The 23,281-nt window shown below is 40.6% G+C and overlaps 1 protein-coding gene across 8 annotated transcripts in view; it reads left to right on the top strand.

Annotated features, from left to right (window-relative positions):
* The window catches only part of Rad51b (RAD51 paralog B), a 569,590-nt gene that overhangs the window by 480,213 nt on the left and 66,096 nt on the right, over positions 1–23,281 (top strand). For 3 of the 8 annotated variants that reach the window (XM_063241555.1, XM_063241554.1, XM_063241561.1), the window contains one exon: positions 20,539–20,956. The exons of 4 other annotated variants lie outside the window; for them this stretch is intronic. In XM_063241555.1, coding sequence (XP_063097625.1) covers positions 20,539–20,744 — 206 coding nt within the window. In that variant the 3' untranslated portion in view covers positions 20,745–20,956. Of the gene's footprint in view, positions 1–20,538; positions 20,957–23,281 lie in introns of those variants that run through there. One more of the 8 variants, XM_063241552.1, reaches the window with a different exon arrangement.

Raw genomic sequence — 23,281 nt, 5'->3', positions numbered from 1 at the left:
CCAGCTCTATGTGCTGGATCAAGGAGGGATGCAATGTTGGTGGCTATGTCAAATGTACCTCCTCTGAGGTCCCTGTGCCTGTGTAGATCCCCCTTCAGGGCTGCAGAGTAGGAAGGTTACCAGAGCCTCCCAAGATGACCCTTTTGGCTGAAGTGACAAGAGTCTGAGATGTGTCTCCCTGGTCTTTCAGGGCGACAAAACTGACCCAACTGAGCTCCTTACTGTGTTGTTAGAGCCACTTATCAAAGTCAATCTTCCCCTACTTTCACACTCTGCCTCTATAATGTTTGGGAAAGAGCTCTTGACTCTCACATTTGTGTGTACTGTACAGACCCAACAGTGAGTGTGTGCTTAAGGAAGAAGACTATTGACTAGAGCATTTCTCAGATAGCATTGTGTTCCCTGGCATCTGTTTGGATTCTATTCAAATGCTCTGTTTGCTGGGGTTAATTAGAACTTTGATATTGTAAGACCTTTGCTTGATGTTCTAATACTAGAAAGTTAAAGCATTGGGCTTGAGGATGATTAGGAGGAAATAGTGAAATGAAGGAAGACTGTATTCTTCTGGACTTCCCAAAAGATTGGCAACCCAAGAGCCAAACAGGATTTTCTTCTCCCTTTAAAGGACTGACATTACTTTTCCATGACCCTTTTCACTGGTTCCCTCCAGGAATCCTGCAGTGATATAGTCTGTTTGTAGGCTAATGATGTTTGCTTTTGTATCTCTGTGAATATCACAAGTATAGGAAAAATTGTACAAATCGTGCCATGGTAATTAAATCAGCTTCTTTGAGACAAGGTGTGTAGGCGTGTGTGTGTGTGTTCATTACTTGCTAACTAACCAACCAGTTAGTTGCCACTGTTCACTGATTACCCTAGATATAATGTATTTACCATCATATTAATCCTCAAACTGCTCTGTTTTTACCACTTTACAAATGAGGATTTGAAGTCCTAGAGAAGTTTAAATAGCAGAAAATGAGAGTCAAGATTCTAACCCTCATCTGTTTCCAAAGCCAAAGATTTTTTCACCATACCACACTCCCTGTTATGCAGTGATAATGGCTTGATCATTTGCATTTGTGAAACATCTTTAGTATGAAGAGCCTAAACTCTGTAAGTATTGTCTTCTTTTATGATTTGTAAGAGGAAGGGAAAAAACATTAGTTGGACATCAGACACGTGTCAAATATAATTTTGGTCACTTTCAAATACCAGATAGATTATATTTGTCATCTTCATTTTACAGATGGCAAAATGCAACCTAATATAGGAAGTAAATTGCCCAGTGTCACATAGCTCATAAAGGAGTCAATCCTGATATTGTACTTCCAGTAAACCCTGACCTCCATCAGAGCAGATAATAAGTCTGTTTGTAACACTCTTATATCCCTAGTGCCTGGAATAGGGTCTGATTCTAGCACATAGTAAGTAATTCACAAAAAAAAATTACTGAATGAATAATGAACAAACACTCTGTGAGATGCAGTCATATTGCATTGAACCTTGTTTTATATTTTCTGGTGTGCTCCAGTGGATGAGAAGGTTCTGAGAATTAGTAACTGCATGAATGTTTCTTATTGTAAAGTTTTTGTTCTTTTCACAGCTGTGCTATCTAAATGATAGAATTACTTTTCTATTGCTGGGAAAACTGAGGCACAGAAGTTACCTTGGTAAAGACTCTAAGAAAGTGAACAATTTGTGGCACAAATGAAATCATGAGATTCTCACCTTTATAGCCTCAACCACTTAACAACCCTGTGGTCCTGGTGGGGTTATAGCTTTCCATAAATCTGGTACTTAATCATTTAAAGAGATGGCAATTTATCTTAAATACGCACCTCATTATGAATGTGACACACTTAGCACAGATGGTCTCAGAAGTTTTTCCTGGCTTCCTTCCCCTAGCAGTATCTAGTATGTTAATGTCAATATTAGCTTTACTGTTTTAGGTAACTTTGGTATGCTTCTCATTAGCTGGAACCGTAAAGAGTTCAATTTTACCTGCGCTGAGGGATCACTAAATTCCTACTGGCATCTGCACGCACAGTCCCATGTCGAAAGTGAGGTCATGTTTCTCCTGGCTTGTGCCTGTATCTGATGAGCTTGGGCTGGCGTGAATCCGAGACAATGAAATAATCACACCCATTAGCTCACCAGGGCCTTATTAAGATGTGGCCTGGCTTTCCATCTATTTCTCCTGCTTGGAAAAACTGACACAGTCATGGTTTGTAAAGGTTAGTGGAGATGAAATTGCTTCAACAACCAAAACTCAGCACTGCCCTTGTTAAATTTGGGACAAGTCTGCTGCTTGATCTTGGGAAATAGCACTTCAAGGCCAGGGATCAAAGATTTTCTCTAATCTCTTTGTGTATGATGATAAAATTGAATTTTCATAATTCTGTACTCTTTTCCCCTCTCTTAGTTTCAGTGGTGAGAGTTTATTATTCTTTTTATAGATACCTATATCCCGAAGCTTTGAGTAGTTAACAAACTGTAAAGATTAAATAATGCTGTTTTCTCAGTCACACATTGCATCACTGTGCTGAATCTCCTGCCTCATTCTTCCTCCGTGGTGCTTTCTCAGAGACTCCCTTCACATGACTGTGCCTGCTCCTGGGTTATGGCCACTGTTACATGTCCACATTACTTCCCTACAGAGCTTTGTTTACAGTCACAACTAACAATACCTGTGTAATTGTTTGTTTATAAGGACAGCCATTTCTCCAGTGTGTCTTTGCTTGGTACATAGTTGACACTCAATAAACATTTGTTGAATCAATTAAGGAATTAGCTGATTTAATTCTAATAAGAAACATATCCCTTACGTTGGATTAGAAAGCTTATTCTGTGTCAATATGGTAGGAGTTTTGAAATGTCAGTAATAGCCTGAATGAAAACCATCAAGTTTAAAGTTTAACTTTTATGAGAGAGATGATGCTATTGGAGTGGGCTTACTATGCAAGAGGCTTTCATAACATTGGTAATGTTCCGTTTCTTAATGCGGAAAATTCCTAGGGATCCAAGGGCCCCAGATTTATCTAAACGAGTGACATCCCAAATAGCCTCCTACCCTTTTTATCCTGTATGTACAAGACAAAGCTGTTGGGACCCCCTAAGGCTTTTATAAAATATGAGGGTGTTATTTAAAAAACGTTATTGTTGTATATTCTCGTGATTAGTCACCTGACTGCCTTGAAAAATACCTATTGTTCTTGCTTACATCTTTAGAAATATACAGAACTGTTGCAAGGAAACCATCTTTCTCTCTTCTGTCTACTACCTCTTGGACACTTCTCACTCCCTTAAACCACTTACTGAAACAAAACACAACCTTCTATCAGAAGTGGTTAATTGAGGATCTACTATGTGCTTCATGCTGCAGTGAGATGCCTTGAATCTCATTCTGAGTTTCCTTGGGGTCTTCCAGTGGATACTACCACGTCAGAATGAGAAAGTTATCAGAAGAGGGTTTGATGCTGGGGCAGTTTTTCACTCTTTCCTAATGATCCAGTGGACCATGTGGATCGCAGTTTTTGGGACTACCAGAGATTTCTTAGAAAAGTCCCAGCACCTACAAACACAGCTGAACAGGGAGCCAAGTGATATGCCTTACACTACATTGCTCCCTGGTATTCAGAGACCACCTAATACTAGAAGTTTGGCAGACCCAGCTCTGGGGGAGGGTCAAGGGAACAGGCTCAGTCAATCTTCTCATCTGATTGCAATCAAAAGTTGCTTGATAAATCACTCAGGCTGAAAATATTCTTGGCAGTTTGAATAGGCAATGGTAAAAACATGCTTTCTGAGTTACAATGAGTTCATTATCCAAGGACCGGAAGTGACCAAAATCATTGATTGACTAATTATGTATAACTCAAGGGTCATAATACTTCAGTCATTATTTGGGAGTATTCAGAAAGTACTGAGTTTAACTCCAGTAAGTAGGAAAATCGAGGAAATTACAGAGTAAAATTCTGAGAATGTAGATGATATAGGATGTTTGAAATGGAAGGGTTTAATATATTACTGAGTTTTGCAAACAAACTTTGGAAAACAGATTCCTTACATCTTTCCTAGTTTTCAGATGGGATATAAAACTGGATGCCCCGGCCTTTACTTGTGGTTGTCTAAAATTCTACCCAATTTTTCTTAGGAAAGGAGGCAGTTGCCTTAACCCCCTGGCTAGATTCCCAACATGTACTGGGGGACCTGTTTAAAACAGGCCTGTGGATGCTTCAGGGTGAGGCAAGGGGTTTGTTGTAAAGCGCCGTGTGTATGTGGGTGTTTAATGAATATGAGCTGATTAAATTGGCCACCCTGAATTATAACCTCATACCTTTTGCAGTTCCTCTCCAGTTTTTAGCTGGAGACCATGTTCTTTCTACTTTTGTGCCTAAACTTGTTAGGGAAAATACTCCCACTATTAAAACTGCTTGTGTTTTCCATCCAAAGTTTCTTTGTTTCAATGATGAGCAAAAGGATCTGGCCCTGGAAATACCTTCTTTTCAAATCTTGGGCCAGCTGCAATGATGTTCGGCATCAGCCACACCCACATTACTTCCCCCTCAAACCTTTTCGCCTCCATCTGCTTCCCTGTCTCTGGCTAACACAATGCCGATATCTGTCTGAAACAGATAGTGAGCCCTGCCACAAACAGAGGAGGCGTTGTCCAAAGAAGGATAAAGCTGTGTTCTAGAAATCAGGCAACCTGGGCTTATGGCTCGCTTTTCTAATAACCATCTGTGTGGCTGAGGGGAGTCACTTTGTCTTCATAGGCCCCAGTTCCTGCATCCATAAAAAGCAAGGGTGAGACAGAAATCAGTATTCTCAAACTGAGTCTGCAAGTTCTATGAGATTTAAAAGTTTTTATGTTTTATCATGAAGATGTTTAGAATGGAAAGACATTCTCAAAAAACAAGCCTTAATTTTCTTAAGTCAGTGATTATGAAACTTAGTCTAACAACTCCTAAAAGTTTTAAAATGTGTTTTGGAAGTCTCAAATAACTTTTCTTTTTACAGAAGATTCCATATATCAGTCTACTTTGAGAAGCACACAACTAATTCCCTAGACTTATAAACTGCATGTAGAGGTAGAACAAAATATTACCTTTAACTTTTGTACTCAGCCTAATTACTTAGGACCACCCCAATGTGTGTAACTCTTTTAGCATATGGGCTTCTTTTGTTTTCATAACTGAAATATTTCCTGTTTTGAATGACTATGTATTAAATTATAAAGAACATATTTCTCCCAGTGGCTCCTTTTTTGCCTTTAAGATTCAGATCATTTAAATTTATTGGTGACCAACCTGGTTAATTGAGACTACTTTCCTCTATAAAGTTTTCTATGTTGGTTGAGACTATGTGCTACTCATATCAGTGAACCAAAGATCAAGCATCACAATAGTTATTTATGATGCATCCTACTTACATAGTTTACAAAATGTGTTCCTATACAGTACATTATCTCTTTTTATTTTCACTGTAACCTTATCTGATAAATAAAGCAGGTAGTGGGATCCACATCAGATAGATGAGGATGCTCAGACCCAAAATCAGTGTTTCATGTTTTCTAACTCTTTCCAACAGTGGTTTTTCCTCCAATAACAAACAAAATAGTCTGGATGCCTATCACTTGCCATATTGTGCTGTTACACTGTTACCTGTTCCAAGAAATCACAAGTGGAAGTTCTTATTTAAGAAGAGTGATATTGCCAGGTCTTGCTTAACCTGATATGAATCACATGTCATTGTTTACTAAAAGACGTAGCTAGTGTCACCCAGTCCAGTTCCTGGTCATAAAGGTACTTGATAAATATTTATTGAATGATAACTGAATTGGTGAATAAATCTTTTGAAAACCTGATTAAAATTTACACATCAGAGATCATTTTTGCTGCACAGATTTTTTGCCAGTATCCTCCCAATTAGGATTTAGTTAGATTGCTGAAGGCATTGAAGGAAAAAGAAAACTGCTGGGAGAGCCGAGCGCACTGCCAGGCCAGCAGAGGAAGCCCCTTTCTGGATTTACTGCTTTTCTATCTAGCCCTGATTTCCGAGGCCGCTGACTGAACACAGGAAATGGTATCTCTTTATTTGCCTGGCATTGACTGAAGTACTCTCACCACAGAGAGAGTAGAGAAATGAGAGAGGTGTGTGAAAAGTAAGTGGAAAGGCAGACAGATGTTTGGAAGGCTGGCAAACAGAAAGGCTGGTGAGAAGACAATTCTGTGGTCAGGATATGTCTGCCTAGAAAGGAGAAAGATGTTTGTTTACTCCTCCCATTGTGTGGTTTGGCTACTTTCCCTTTACTTCCAAGGATCTGTATTAATGACCAAGGACATCACATTTTAATCAAGGCAACTCTTGCTGGGCTGGTAAGCTGGGTTCCCCAGGGTACGATGAAGTTATAGCAGGATGAAGAGAGAGGCTGCTGGTCACAAAGAGATCCACTCACTTTTGATGGCTGTTGTGGAATTTATAAATGTATGTATATGTATACTCGCAAACTCATAAAGGCAGGTTAGGGTCATATGACTGTATTGTCTGTGGAAGACGATTGCTTGGAAAAAGTGATTCTATTTCATTTTTATATATTCAGTTACTCCTGGAACCGCTTCCTAAAATTCTAGGCTTTTATTTTGCTGCTATTCCATTAAACTGCCCCTTTGTCAAAGCCTCCAGGTTCTGAAGATGTTCTTGTGTTTAAAGCATGTCTCTAAGCAACTTTTAGGAACTGTGTAAGTTGGTCTGGCTCAGCTTGACCAATGAGGAGGCAACCTTCCCTCCCAATTATTCCTCTCCGACAGACGGTTGTTGGTCAGCTTGAAAAACTAAGAATATTTGAGGGGACCAAAGTGAAATTGCAGAGCATATTCACTCAGCCAAACTGAAACACGCATGATTAACTGACCACACACATGGTCTCAGAATGACACCTCACTCAGAGAGTAAAAGCCAAGGGCTGTGGTTAGTGCCCCGGCAGGCCCAGATGGTTAGAGTTAATATACACCTGTGTTTTCTGCCAGGTAGTTTTCATCAGTTTCCTCAGGATGTCAGTGTGTTTATAATTAAAAGCATTTAATCATAATTCCCCACAGAGAGATGCAGTGGGGGATGGAACAGGGATCACTGGTTTTTATAGTCCTAGTGAGAGCCATCATCATTTTGGGGAAAAAGTAGAAAAAAGCCAAGTCTCTGGGTTGCATCTGTGCCATAACTCACCCAGGAGTGTGCCTGGCACCACCACCCAAGTGTCTTCTTAATGAAAATATAATGCCAGCTCTTCTGTTGCAATCTCAGGATTCTCAGTATTTTTGCTTGTTTGCTTGCTTGCTCGCTCCTGCTGTCTCTGTTTCCTTTCTTCTTTCCTTCCTGCCTTCTTTTGCTGAGGATGAAGCCCAGTGCCTTATATATGCCAGGCAAGCTCTTTACAAGTTGAGCTGTGTCCCTAACTCATCATTATTTTAGCATTACATTTAACCATTTCAATAGAAGGAAGAAAACTCTTCTCCCTCCATCAAGACTATGATTTGTGTACATCTACATAAGGGTTCCTTCAGTTTTACAGAATGATGACTCCACCTTACAAAATCAAATGAAGTGGGCATTTAAATAACTTTCAGTTAGACCTGACCAATAGAGCGATTGCAGCTGAATTAGCAGGTAGTTGGATTAAAAGAAAAAAGCATAGAGCAGTGATGGTGAACTTTAGAGCTTTCAGTGATATTACATGTGTGCCATAGGTTCATCACCACTGATCTAGGCTATTGGTCTAAACCTTAAAATTATTTTCATGTTTATTCCAAATTCACTGTTTCCTTTTTTTCTCAATATTCTGTATTCTTTGTCCTATAAATGATCAATATTTGCTGGTGATAGTGATGTATTCTTTTCGATGAGAAAACCAAATTACAGTGATAGTAAGTAACTTTTTGGAGGCCCATACCTAAATAAATATTTAGTAACTGGCTTACCAGAATTCCAGTCTTTTCACTTGACCACTTTCTAATCTTTCCTGGAAAATAAATTTCTACCTACTTAGAAGAATTGACTAATGTGAGCCCCACTTAAAGAAATATTGCTGTTTCATAATTCCCCTAAATGTATCATGGTGGATTTCTGGTAATATGTCATAGAATACAATTAGGTTATGACACCACTCTTCCCCTTCATAGCAACAGTACTGTGATAAGTAGACTGGATAGAATGGAAGTCACCAGTTGAGTCTCTACTCAGAACACTCTCTAGCTGCTCCTCTTCAAGAGGAAGCAGTTTTTGTTCTATTTCTAGCCACTCAAGAACTCTTTTATGGGGCCCCAAGCATTATTTCTATGATGCCATTCTATGCTTTCCTCATATTATGTTTTAAATAACCAGATGCAATGGCCAATGGATAAGATATATAGATAACAGATACAGATATAATTTGTGATTAGGAGACTCAGGGGGTATGGACATATAGTATAGAGAAGTGATCTAGGAAGAGCAAGAATTGGCAGAAAACACATTCAAGGTAAATTTATTTATTTAGCTCTGACTGGTGGTTTATCTAGCTTAGAATTCTGAACCAGGGCTGGAAATTTAGTTCAGTGGCATAAGCGCCCACCTGGCAAGCGTGAGATCCCCAGTACCACAAACAAACAAACAAAAGAATTCTCAACCAGAGCTCTGTTGGCACTTTTATCTTGATAATCATTGATTGTGGAGGACTATCTCATGTATTCTAGTATATTTAGTAGCACTCCTGCTCTTATGACTCAGTAGATGCCAATAGCATCTCCTCATTTGTGACAAACAAAACTTTCTCTCCATGAGTGGAGATGGGAGGACAATGTCCCCAGCTGAGAATCACCAATCTCATTTATGCAGCGAACAGCTATTGCAGATGATATAATGTCAAGCACTTTGCTAAATCTAGAGTAAAAAGAACCTTCCCACAGGACTTAGAATTTAATACTCTTCAAATTCTACTAGTATGGTTGATTTGATCACCAATGCTATCCCCTAAGACGGAAGTGAGCAGGTCGCTCCTGAGGGCATCACTGAGTAGGGAAGTTCAGGGTACAAGTAGGAGTGGGTTATATACTTTCTGCCTTCACTTCTTTGTCTATGCCCCTAGTTAGGCACATGTTCTATTGAATAATTCAGTGACCACTGAAGTTTCCTCAGATGAGTCACCTTTCACTTTGTAAAAGCAAAATCCATTTGGATTGATGAAGTTTAACTTAATTTTTTAAAAAGCTCCTTATGTCATTGAACGAAAGAAATAGGTGGAACAAGGAGAAAAAAATGTACCTTTTACCAAAATGCATACATCAGGGATTTTTTAAAAATCCCTTCCTTTCTTCCTAAAAATACTCTGTTGTTTATATGGTTGGAATTTTGTTTTTAAAAAGTTTATAATAAAAATGAACTAACACTCAAAAATACAAGACAAAGTTTTCCAAAACAGCTATGTCCTGGCTAGCCTCAGTGCCAGGTAAGCCTCGTTGTTGGCAGTTGGTTGGATTATGCCCCCTGGAAACAATGACTGTTGGGGAAAAGTAACCTTCTCAAGCCAAAAAAAAAAAAAAAAATCCCTTAAAAGAGGCACAGAGTGGTGGACAAGTTGTAAAGTAGTCATTTGCCTCCCCGAATGGTGGCACTGGCACACTCATCACATTCTCTGGGCATGGCATTTCTGACTATGAACTGTGGCACCGTCCATAGAGCTGACTGAGAGAAACTTGTTTTGGGGTCGTAGAAAAAGTTCCATTTTCTTGTTTTCATCCCAATTTGCAAGTTAGAGCCCTTTTTAATATTCTTATAACCCTGTCTACCTTTATCTTAAATAGCAAGGAATGTAACTGAACAAAATCATTTTGATTTGTCTCTAGGACCAGAGGTCAGTCTCTCTCCAAAGCCATCTGAAAGGCCTTACTCCACAACTATACTCCAGTTGAGTGACAGTCTTGTTTAGAGAGCAGGGTTGTCACTGCTTTTCAGGCAAATGATTCCACTGTAACCTTGACGTTCTGGGAAGGGTGGAAAGGGCTGGGCAGTGTTAAGAGAACATGAGGGCAGAAGAAGCTGTGGGAGTGCATTACAAACAGAGATGGGCGAGTTAAGTTACTCAATCGCCATCTGTCTCTGTTTTGCTAACTCATTAGCTCGGACACCACATTGTGTTAATCCCTACTTCCCCTGCCGATGAGCTTGATCCAAGTCTCAAGGGAACAGCAGGGCTCCTCAGCCTGATCTCTGTCAGCTGGGTCCCAGCTTCTCTGAATCAGGCAGCATGCCAGGCTGCCACCCCTCCCTGCTGTATCACCTCACAGTGTAGCCTTCCGCAGGCATGGAAGCCTCAGGACTTCCTGTATTCTCCCAAAGGCCCTTCTAGGCCATGTGATAGATTTTGTCCTTTCATCTCCTATCACTGTCTTTCCTCCTGGCACCCCTCAAGGCAAAGCAGTTTCAAGCTGGCCATTTTGGAAGTTTGATCACTCTGTGTCCCAGCAGCCTAATGCTCTCAGGTATCTTCTGTGTCTCTCAGAACCTGTCCACAGCTAAGAACCAAGTGAGGCCTAATTTGTTCCCAAGAACCACACACAAAAAGGGCAGTCTTACTTCTGGCCATAATCTAGCATGAAGAGTGTTCAGTCATTCTGAGAATAATGGTTCAGAAGTATTTCCCTTCTTATGAGTTGCCTCGAATATACCCACCATTTTCATTGACTTATTTTGACCTTGCTGGCCCTTAGTGTTCTGTTCTGTGAAAGGGTGTTTTCTGAGGAGGACTGGATATTTTTTGAAGTCTTTCCAGTTTTAAAAATGAGAAGTATGTCATACATATTGATAGTGGGATTTACCAATACTATATATTATCTATATATGTGCCAGACTCTAGGCATTTAATATACTTCACCTGCTGATACTTAGGAGGTAGAAACCCACCTGATATCTGATTTACAGAAAAAGAAACTGAGGCACAGAGAGGTTAGGTCATTTTTCCAACAGCAAACAGCTAGTGGCAGAGCCAGAATTCTGACTCAGAATTTATAACCTTAATCGTTTATTGTGGTCACCTAAGGTGTTCCCTGAATCAGTTATTGTTCTATTTCCCCAGGTCCTTTTCAAAGTTTGCACGTTCTCAGATGTGATCCCATTGATATTTATAGCAGTACCCTTTGGAAATTATTATGGCTTCCTTTTTATAAATGACACTTTGAGATAAAAGCAGGGACTTATAAAGGCCACACACAGGCAGAACTCAGGCATCCTGCTTTTGTGCAGGGACCTGCTAAGTGTCTCTCCCACTCCTAATTAGGATGAGTAGAAAATTCAAATATTAGAGGTTAGGTATTCTTTGACCTGCTTAACCTTTTTAACTAGGGCACATCAGGAACTGTCTGTGGTCCAGTTTCATACTTAACTGCTGAATGATCTGTGCAAGATATAAAGGCATTTACAAGCCTATGACTCATGTACATGTAGCAATAGCATACCATACTGCTGTCTTTGCTGTAAAGCACCCACCGAATACCTTACACCTCTCTGCATGGCAGGAAACTACAGATTTCCTCCTGCATTCAACACACACAGGACTCATCTAGGAATCTTAACAGTAGGAGGTGATGCAGAGCTTGTTCTTTCTGGTCCCTTCTATCTCCGCCTTGATCCTTCCTAATACCCCAGTGGCTCATGCTGTCTCCACCAGAACTATTGGATTGTGTGTATGATTTAGCTTTGGAGATTATGAAAGCCAAACAAGAACTCCTTTGAATGGCATTCAGTGTTTCTCTCTTCCCAATCCCACGAAAGGTTTCCTATCAACAAGTGAACATGTTTCTATTTTTGCCTCTCATTTATTCCTGCCTTTCCAACTAGTTGACACTACACCCCTGAAGAGATATCCCAGAACCAGGGTAGCACTTGCAATTTAGGATTCACAAAGACTAGTTTGTGACAAGGAAAAATTAGAATCAAGAAGAAACTATACATTCATTGATTTTTACCTCTTCCGTGTGAATCTGGACCAACTAGAGTGGAATGAACAACATCACCAACTTATTTATGGAATTTAAATCGACAGGTGAGTTGAGTTTTAGTATCATGAATGGCTGCTGCTTTTTGTTCAGCAGACTTAAACCACTAGCCAATTTCCTCTCAAACTCCAGTTCCATGTTTGACTGAAGACACACAGAAATAAATGTGTTGGCAGGAAGACAAGCCCTGAGATGAAGCAGGAGGTGTGCTGGCTGATAGAAAGGCTGTTATTTTAATTTCTTTTACATTGCAGCAGTCTTAGATGGATGGTATCCAGGTAACTTGTAGTGCCTGCACCTTATTAAACTCCTGTTTGATTCAGGACTTACAGCTCAGATGCACCTGGAGTTCTTCAAGTTTGAGCTAGACTTTGGTTCACTTGTTCACAAAAAGGATGGACAAATTGTGTAACCTACGGCACGCAAGTTTTTAAACTTCAGAATAAAATAGCAGCACATTTTTGCTAACAACTTTTTTTTTAATTTGTAAATTGAACAATGTTGACATAATGTGCACTGTTTAGAGGCATTCTGCTGCCATAGCACAATATGTCTTCGGGCATGTTTTTTGTGTATCTGTCTCTTTTTATTGCATGTGACAGAAACCATTCTCAAAGTAGCTGCAGCAGAGAGTGAAATTATCACAAGATTACTGTTGTATCTGTGAAAATGAAAGACTGGGACACTGCTCACTTCAGGAGCAGATGAAACCAGTGCTAAATACCATCAGGGTCAGCCCTCAGCCACACTCTCTCACACATATACCACCACCTCCACTCACTGGATGTTCCCCTGGACCTACACAGTAGCTACAACAGCTGTTAGCCACTTGCAGCTATTGGGCACTTGAAGCGGGTTATCATACACACTGGATTTCAAAGACTTAGGTTGGGGGGAAACAATGTACAATATCAATTTTTATATTGATTACATGTTGAAGTGATATTATTTTGGACATGTTGTGCTAGGTAAAATATATTATTGACATTTATTTCACTTTTTTAAACTTGACTCAATGTTTTATATGTATGGCTTGCATTATATTTCTATTAGATAATGATGTTCTGGATGATTTTATCAGATATCTACAGTAACACGTATCTCCCCATGCTTTAGGTTGTCTGATTTAGCTTTCCTAAGGAGCACTAAATGGATAGTTAAACACACATATCACAGCATGTATCATCCTTGTCTGTCCTTTTTCTTCTCCTGAGTAATTCATGGTAACTTCTACTTGAGCTGAACAATATCTTCTTTTTGAACATGGATTTATACACTCACTAGAAATGTATTTATTGAGTGAAGTATTCAATGAAGGTCTTGCAACAGGCACTGTCTTCTTAGAGTTGCTCTCCTGACATATTTAGCCACTTGTTTTCATGAATATAGAGTCTGTGAGGGGAGTGCACCTCCCAATGTGAGAGCATCTGGTCCCTCCAGTGATTCTGAGTTGAATGAAAACTTGGATTTCCAGAGTCTTCATTAATCCTGTGTTGTCAAGGGAGATGTAAAGAATGCTGATCTTCAGGAGTCAGGCCCCTTGGTGATGTAAATTTGGATTTCCCTTCCTGCTTTCTAGAGCGAGATTCAGAGCCCATTTCTCAGATGTGAGGCTGTGGAGGTATGCTTGTCTCCTTGTCATTGACACCATCCAAAGAAAACAGTGGCACAATTGAAAATGCAGTTTGATATCTCTCTGCCCTGCCTCTAAGAAGAGTTCTTCTCCCAGACTTCCTGGCAGTGAGTGTGAGGAAGCTTCTGGATTTAGTATTTTGTTCTGTTCTATTCTGTTTAAGATAGAGTCTTACTGTGTAGTCAAGCCTGGCCTAGAACTTACCATGTATCCCAGCCTAGCAAACTGGTGATCCTCCTGCCTCAGCCTCCCAAGTGTTTATTTTCCTTTTTTTGTTAAAGTAATTTGTTAAAATGAATAATAACACATATACAAAAACCTGTATATATTGTAAGTATATAGCTCCCCAAACTTATTAATAAATATATATGTACAACCAATACCTGATGAGGAAGCAAAACATGATTAGTTGCCCACAATTCCCCTTCCTGTCATTATCCCCATCCCACCCTCATCTCAGATATAGCAAACCTCCCTGGGATTTCTACAGCCATTAGATGAGATTGCCGATTTTTAGACTTTATTTAATGGAATCATGTAGTAGATCTTTCTTGATACTGGTTCTGTTGCTCAGCATCATGTTTATGATGTTTATCCATATTATTCTATATACCAGTAGTAAATATGGATAGCCAAAAAGAAAAATAAGTTATAATCTCATTACAAAAAGATAATGTAAAATATCAGTGTTTGTAATATTAAGTACCTTTCTATGTACATAAACTCTTAAGTTTTTTTTCAAAAATTAGACCATAATACATATTCTACATTTTTACTTGCTTTTGTGTCTGTTGTATCAGATCTACTAATACATTCTAACTGGTAGTGTGCCTTAAGCAGGCTGTATTCTAGGTCAAATGTAGAAAAGAAAAAATTTAATTTAAAAGAATGAAAACACAGGTTAGTGTTTACATTAATCATTTTGGCAGATTTAGATTTGGTCTACTCTGGTCAAGCTTCCAGATGAGAAGAGTAAACAAAAGGACCACCGAGCTGCTAGGCAAATGTGGTAGTTGAGACTAAACTGAGTGTCTTGTTTTGAGCTCAATGAACTTTCTGAGTTTCTTTCTACTATGTGTAACAGATTAGGAATCAGATAGTTCTGAGAGTAGTTTGTTGGAATCTCTGTTCTAGTCCTCATCTGTGACTAAGACAAGTTTATAAAATGGCTTTTATTTTTCAGATGAAGATCCTCATTTCCACATCTGTTTGGGATCATAAGAAATAATACTTACATAACATTTTGGAGGTCTTGAATGAAAAGTTCCTTGGAGTTGCTGACTGTTCTTATAATTTCCTCAACTGACATTGTGGAAGTACATTGTTATGGTTATGGTTGCTGTGCCGGGTTATTAACTGGATTGAAAAAGTCTTAGGTAGTGGAAAAGAATCTAAGCTTTAAAAGTTTGGTCATTTTTTTAAAAGCTACCTACTTTCTAGGTGTTCACACCATGAATTTGACTGTTATGGTTTTTATTTACTACCAACTCTTCATATTTAGTGTTTTCATCTTTAAAAACATTTTGGATTGTATCTGTTGGCAAATGCTAGTGAGTTTTCCTGAGTGAGGTCACCTAGAACACTAGATTGTAAGGTTAACCCTGCCTTGCAAGAATAAAAGAAACAAATGCTCCTATTGATCAATAAAACTTGAATTCATAACCTTCATAGCAGAATAGCGTTAACTAAAAATTAAAAGTTTGAGAATATGCTATAGTTGGGAAAACTACTAGGACAATCTTATGCCGAGATACAGTAGTAATAGGACATCTCAAAGAAGGGGAAATGATAAAGGCACTCTAGTCCTACCCCCTCAGTTTTCACATGAAGAAACTGAGGCCTAAGGAAGTTATGGAATGAGTTAGTCACAGAGACAGGCTGAAGCTTACTTTGGTGTTTCATCAGCTATCAAGATGTCTGCACTGAGGGATACAGGGAGAGATGGTATCTAAGCAGTAGTCAGGGCAACCTGTGGACCTTATTACATTCACACTATCTACTGTAGGATCTAAGGCCTTCCCCCTACCATGCTAGCAGACAGTAATATGAGGATACTGATTCATTCTTCTCCAAAGTATTATGTTATTATGATAGAGAGATACTTGGCATTTTATTTAATCAGCATTGGAAATGTGTCCTCCTGGAGAATTTAAAAATTTAGGAGATAATCACAAGATACTTTCCTCTAGAATTAAGTAGCAGAGATCAACTTCTATTAAACTTATGAGGTTTGCATTAATAATTGATATTCACTTTAACAATCAATATTTAATTGGTTATTAACTAATTATTAACTTACCCAATTTAATTGGTTCAATTATTAACCAATTAACTTTTCGCTTTTTCTCTATCTCTTCTTCTTCATCTCCTTCCCTGACCTCTTCACCCCTGCCTTTCAAGTTTGACTGCATTTCAGTTGTCACAGATACATCAGTTGCTGATTCTAGTATGTGGAGATGTTGAGGCTTGCCCTTCCACAATTTTTCTAGGGTAAACCCATATTGTCTAGGTCCAGGAAATAAGATTATTTCCAACTCACTGGGGATCATGTTGGCCTTGTGTAGAAATGGAGCCTGAATCATTACCTAAGAGAGCTTTGGAAATTGTCACAGTTGGCAGCTTCAGGACTTGAGCTAATCCTGGAAATTCTTTAACTTCCCAGAAAGAAGGTTCTGCAAGGTCAGCCTTGGTCCTCAGAGAAAGCAAATGGACTGGAGTTTGCAACCGGTTCTGCCTTTACAGCTGGAGTTGGAGATTTTTTTTTTTTAAGATCAGGAAGCCTTTGACTTTCTGGAGATAACTACTCTTCACTCATTTTGCCTTGTATGTAGGAGAAAAAAGAAGAAAAAGAATGCTCTGTCATCTTTGAAAGAAAAGCAAGCAAAGTTGACTCAGTTCCCATGGTGAATGCAAAGAAGCCCAAGCCAATAGAAACAACTCAATCATTACAAAAATGTGTTTCTTCTGGCGGCTGCACAGTTAGTCCTTTATATCCAGTCACTGTAATCGTCCCATCACCCGAAATTCTTTCCAAGGTCATTGTTCTAGTTGTGGGATCTGCCTTTATAAATATTGATTTTATTAAATCTACTGTCTCTCCAGTTCTCTTTATAGCACATGAAGAGTAGCAAAGCATCATTTAGAAAAAGATAGTGTAGAAGATCAGGGAGATGAGACATTCCAGGTTTTCTGAAGGTTCAGGCTTGTGGGGCTCAAGCCACACAAATTAAAAAACTATGAAACCTCCTAATCCAGTTTTAATTAACTTGAAGAAAGCACATCAATATTAGTTCCTTATAATAAAATTCTGTTTAAATGGCAAACCACCGTTGCAGGGTACTTTACGGCATTGTTCACATAGGTTTAGGGATTGGCAAAGAAATATTATATGTATTCAGGAAAACCAAAGCAAATACTGTTTCCTTGGGGGCCGCCTTATATTTTGGAGAACTTGTTGCAGGCTCACTGGCCTGTAGGGAGTAGCCCTGTTAGGACTAGGGTACAATTTAAGGTATCATTTGCTAGGTTTTTATCCTTTACAACCCAGCCCATCTCTGGTTGGTGTTTGATCTTGAGACCCCAGGAACACCTTTCCCCTTTGCCATGTCACACTGGCTGAGTTGATCCCCACTATCATGTGGTGGATGGTGGATGACATAAGGTACTCAAGGGTGCTATTTCAGGCTTACAGAGGAATGAAGCCCAGATAGTCATAAGAGACTGGTGAAAAATAGAGCCCCCTCTTTTGAAATTCTTACTTTACCCAGAGCTGGAAGGATCCTCAGATCCAAACACCTTTTCTAAGGAGAAAGAACATTGAGTCCTAGAGGTGAAGAAACTTGTCTGAACTGGTGAAGGCCTTTTGAGTGGGGCCTCTCCAATCTCAACTCCTGCCCTTTCCCCTCCAGCCCAGTGCCCCAGTTCTGTGGACCTGTTACAACACAGCCCACAGGGGCAAGATCCTGCCCTGTCAGCAGATTGCTTTACACGCTGACATAGGACATGTGCACATTCAGAGTCAGGAGAAGGGCTGAGTTTTAGTTCCAGTTCTGCTATGCTTTGTTGGCTCAGAGAGTCACTTCTCCTTCCTTTGTCTATTTCCCCCATTGGAAAGGAGAAGATAATGAACCTTTTTACCTATCAGACTCACTTGAGTGCTATAAAGAATAATGAGGTGATATTTGTAAAGTGCTTTGAGCTGGCTGGGAAAGAGGAGGGGGTGAGCTCAGCAGAAAGCATTATTAGCTGGAAGCACTTATCAATTGAGCTATTTAACAATAGAGGGGAATAAGAATACTCAGAAATGAATTCCAGGGCCCAGCCCTGCTTTGAATTTAGGAGGAGGATTAGTGGGGACCTAATAGGTATTCCACTTCTCCAGTTTCTTTAGTGTACCATCAAACTAGGAAAGGTAATTACATTCTTCTATGTCGGGTTCAGCCTGGAGTTTCAATTGGAATGTCAAAGTGTACTTGTCTTCTATTCTTATACTGAGGCTGTACTATATTGTGATTGTTAAAGCCTTGGGCATCTTCTGTCCCCCAGGGGAATTTCACTTAGGAGCTATAGAAAGTAATTTCTATGCAGAGGCTGGGCTGTTTATAAGGTTCATTAGTGGAGCTTCTAAGTCTAAAGTGCCCAGGGAACAATTTGGAAGAAGCAGAGAAATAAAAGGCAAGGTCTTTATCATGGCTGATCTTTTTACTATGCCGCTCCATGGGAATTTTCTCAGTGTCTCAGATGTGTGTACTACAGTGGGAAACGTGGGTTCGATGGCCATTGTTGTAACCTCAGGCAGGCTGAAATGGAAGCCTAGACCCAGGTAAAAGGTGAACTTACCAGGATACTGAATGTATTTTGAGCCATTTTTAAATTCCCCTTCCTCCCACAGAGGCTCAGATGAACCATGTTTATGAATGGGCCTGACATGTATGGGAATGTTTCCAAATGATTGTTCCAATGAGGAATCTGTTTCCCCAAACCCATACCCCACTATCCCAAGACCCTCAGCTCTCAGCACATAGCATTGTCATTTTCAGGGCCAAGGAAGAGAGAAAAATCAGACTTAGAAAATTATTTTGAGCTTATGCAGCTCTCTGCTCTGACTAGACAATGAGCCAAGAAGAATGTGACTCCCTCTTAGGGGCCAAGTACAGGGCTGAATTTATCATCACCCTCCAGTGGGTGTAGAGAGGGGTCAAGAGGTCATTTGGAACAATAATTTTCCTGATCAAAGTTATATTGAGGAAATTGCACTGATTGCATCTTTGTCCCCTGAAGTTTATGAGCCTTTGTGTAATCGCTGCTTCCACAAACCGATTCCCTCTCTTCACCCTTCTCCAGGCCTCTGGCTGCAGAAGCTGGCAGATTTTGCCTTCCTAGGACAGGTTCAGCAGCCAGCCAGGGGTTCTCCTGCTAAGTCTGCTCTGAAACTGTGAGTCTCCAGTGACAGTCCTCCCACGTGGCAGGAAAACCCACTTGAGCTTGCTCGGGGCTGACAGACCCACTCCCGGATCCTTCCTGAGTCTGCCACCTACACATGTTTGCATTTCCCTCAGCAAATCACTTTTCTGTCCTGAGGCTCCGTAGAATAATCTAACACTGACTTGGCCAGGATTCTCTGACCTGTCCAAAACCCAGATTTCTTGTTTATTGTAGTTTGAATGTCTCAATCTTCTAAAAGTACTTGGAATCCTCTCTTCATTCCTCTCTCCCGAGGTATCTGCTTTATCCCAGACATGCCTCCGCCAGTGGATTCTGGGGGAGGTTGCTGAGACTTTGGCCCTGGCTTCTGTCCTTTCCTTCACCTCCCCAGGGCAAAGTCCAACACTAGGCTGACCTTCCCAGGTCAGTCCAGAGGAGCAGCCGTGAAGCCCACGCATCCCCTCTGCTGCCCACGGTTGCCGTTTCCCTGTGGCCACAGCTGCTCCCTCTGTACTCCTCCTTGTCCTCTTTCTCAGTGAACCTCGGCACCAGTGCACCCGTGTGCTGCTGGGAACAGAGGCGAGTCCCCTGTACTGGCCTCGGCTCCCCACCCCAGAACATCCAGGCATCAATGAGAAACAGCAAGATCTGTCAGCACTGCCCCTTTCTTCAGGGCTTTGAGGGCCACATTCTCCACGGCCATCTGTTCCCTTTCACCTCTCTGGACAATGTTGCTTTTTAAAGCCAGCGATTCCTTCTCTTTATCCTCTCCTCCCCCACCTCCCCTTCTTCTGTGCTCCCACCCCTTTTCCTCTCAGCTCCCTCCTTTCCCAATCCTATGAAATTAGCGTCTCTGAAGATAAAATTTGCCCTTCCCTTCCCCCCAGACAAAGCAGTTTTGTAACCACAGTGGGTTTTCCAGTTTTTATTTAAAAATTTTTTTGGAAATGAGGCCTTGCTACTTTTAAAGCTTATAATTGTCTTGGGGGTGTTTTTTGAGAGAGATGAGAAGGGGTGGATTGAAAAACTTTCCCATGATGGGAAAAAAATATATAGAATAATGAGTTTGGGTTCCTGCTGGCAGATATTTGCCTCTTTAAGGAAGGAAGCTCCTTTGCCTTCTCTTGGTGATCAGTTTAACAAAAGTTTTATACCCTCGAGAGCTTTCCACATTTGTTTTATTATTATTTTGTTGTTGCTACTACATAATTGTTGTGCTGTTTTTAGTTTAGAGCTAGGGCCACTGCAGAAACTTTCATCTTGAACAGAGTCACTGATAGCTGCAAAGTTGCCTGGATTCAGGCAGGGCATCAGAATCCTGACTCTCGCTGTTTGTTCCAGGATTGGCCAGTGACTCAGTGCATGAAGTTGGTCACATCACTTTCCTAAGGAACAATGATGATAGCCTCTTTTACTTCAGAAATTCTTAGCACATGTGTCTTCTGTTTGTAGCATTCTTCTGTTTCATAAACATGATGACCCTAAGGGAAGCTGTGAAAAACTTGTGGAGCATCGTTGGCCAAGGATGTTACAATAATCTATCACTGGAATCTAATTCAGCTGCTGGTGTGGGAATTATCCAGAGCAAGGATCCAGCCCTCGCTGGTTTTCAGAATGGTAGGTCAAGCTGGCACAGAGGTCGTACAGCCAGACTATAAGGGCTGAATTCTTGCTCTGCCACTCACTAGTTATCCAAATGAATGTTGTTTTGCCATCCATAAAATGGGACAACAATGGTATCTACCTTAGTATTATTGAGATGGTTAAGAACTTTGTATTATGGAAAGCACTTAAAACAGTTTCTAGCACACTAGATGCTTATAAATACTAGCTGTATTTATTGTCCCCATTACCAGTCCTACAAACACAATACAGATGAAAAAATGTGTTAATTGGTTTTCTTTGGGGTTCTTAACTCTATTGTGTTTACTTTCTGCTGCTTTAGTTTTTCACTGTAGAGTTAACACTCATAAAACAAATCATGTAATTATCAGTGGAATTGTAATGATGGTTAACATAGCAATTCTACTTACGAATGTCGTAAAATACAGAAACATCCAGAGATATAAAAAAGATATATAATCATGTACTTTCTGGCAAAGAAGATGAACCAGATGTGTAGATTATAATCACAGAAAGAAAGCCAGTCATGGTTTTTGGCAACTAGGGTTATTTTACATATTTTCAGTTGGAGAAAATCTGGAGATTTATTTTTCTTTGGTATCAATTTCTAGAAACCTATCATATGACTAAGAGTTTCCCAACAATAGGGAGAGAACATTTTTAAAATATGTTTTTCTAGAAAGGCACAAATGACTCTGAATAAGAAATTGCACATTATAATTTAATGGGGGAAAGAAGTGGGTGTCTAGAAGATGGGACCAGGTGAGGTTCCCTGAGTTTTCCCTCCCGAAGATGGACAGCCAGTGGTCACTCTTCAATACTTCTTAAATGGCTGAATAAAAAGAGAAATAATGAGTCAGACTTCAGGGTTTAAGTCCTGGCTCTGCCACTTGCCAAGCAGCCTTGGGCAAATCATTTTCTTTGCAACTCAGCTTCCTTTCTTAGAAAATTGGTATTATAATGGTACCTGCCTCCTTGAGATAATCTAAATGAAGTGTTTAGCCCAGTACTTGAAACATGCTAATTATCCCAGAGTTTTGCTTCATAAGCTTTTAATGTAATGTTTTATATCAACTGACATCTAAGATGCAAGACATGTTATACAAGTTGATGGTCTTGGTCACTGTGCTGATGCTGGTCATTTTTAGTAATTTTATAGTTCTGTCTCACTTCTGGATAAGTAGTGGACATCAAGAAAAAAGGAAACCGTTCTGCTTAAGAACTCATATTTTGCACATGTGTCCCTACTGCTTGCTTCCCACTGAAACCAGTTCCCAGTTAAAATAACTCTGCTGGTGTCAGCACATTTTGTTTATTAGTTCCCTCTCCTGCCATGAGACACATGCCTGAGAGGATTTGATGATACCCCTTCGTATTGTGACACCCTGTGGAAGGTTTTCAAGGAAGTTAAGGTGAGGTTGTCTCCACTGCCTAAAACCCCTGTATCCTGGCAGTCTGTTGAGACCTTACAACTAACGGGGGCCACTTGTGAGTGCCTGTCACAGACAGTCTTCCTCCCATCTGTGGCCCCAGTTTGTGGTGAGCTTTGTGTTGGCATCATAGTCAGGGGCCATCCCTTACAACTGTGTGACTGTTTGAGCACATAGGCCAGGACATATGCACCATTCCCCTCAAAAAAGAAAAGTGCTTCTGCCTCTGGTGTTGGCTTAGGAAGCCCAGTTCCAGATGTCAAGGAAACCATGCTGAGGGAACTCAGCAGCCAAAGTGAATTTGGTGGGGTAGGAAATGAAAATCCTTTGGGTTCTCGTTGGGAACCTGGATGGCCTCCCTCAAATTTCAGCATTCTGCTTCTTCCCCCACTCCCTCCTCAGAGCTTTCAGAGGGAGCCAGCATTCAGTCCCCTCCCACATCTGAGTGTATCCTGATTCCTATCATGATCCTTCTACTTCCCAAAGAGGCAATTGAGATGGGGTGGGAGGAAAACAGAACAATAAATCTTCACACTTGGGGTTAGGTGATAATTAAAAGCATTCTCAGCAATGATGCACTCTCTGATGCCAGAAGGGAGGCAGCTGGGACAGCAAAAGTCTGGAAAGTCCTGGATTCTGCCTCCAGAAAGATGGGTGTTAGTGGTCAGGGCACTTCTCTCTCTGCCTATGAAACAAGAGTATTGATTGTGCCCCTATCTCAGGATCAAAGGAAAGAAACACTTGAGGTGACTTTATCAGCTGCACTTACATCCTCAGAGTTTTTCAAAGCACCCCAGGGTGCCCCCTCCCATTATCCTGCTCCCTGAGTGTACTCTGAATTCCTGTCTCACTGAGACCTGAGAGCTGGAACCCTGAAAGCTGAGCCGTGTTTGGTACCTTGAAGAACTGCAGGTCAAGAAGCATGACTGAGGAGGGGACTTCGGTGAGGGTCCTGGGGGAGGACCAGTCCCACACCAGCCCTGGCCTGTTTCATGCCACAGGCTGTCAGCTGCCCCTCCTCTACCAAGCCTTTCTGAATTAGTGTTTTGGGCGGCTCCTCTGACGACAGTTCCAGGGAGATGAATTATGGCTGCTCTAAAGAGCAGTCACTTCTCTCTTCTCTGTTCCCCTTGGAAAGTGGG

This window comes from Cavia porcellus, unplaced genomic scaffold (genome assembly GCF_034190915.1).
Source record: "Cavia porcellus strain 051 isolate PalLab524CR breed Dunkin Hartley unplaced genomic scaffold, mCavPor4.1 scaffold_31, whole genome shotgun sequence".
NCBI classification, from domain to species: domain Eukaryota; kingdom Metazoa; phylum Chordata; class Mammalia; order Rodentia; family Caviidae; genus Cavia; species Cavia porcellus.
The sequence above is the reverse complement of the archived record's forward strand: the minus strand, read 5'-3'. Positions and strand labels throughout refer to the sequence as shown.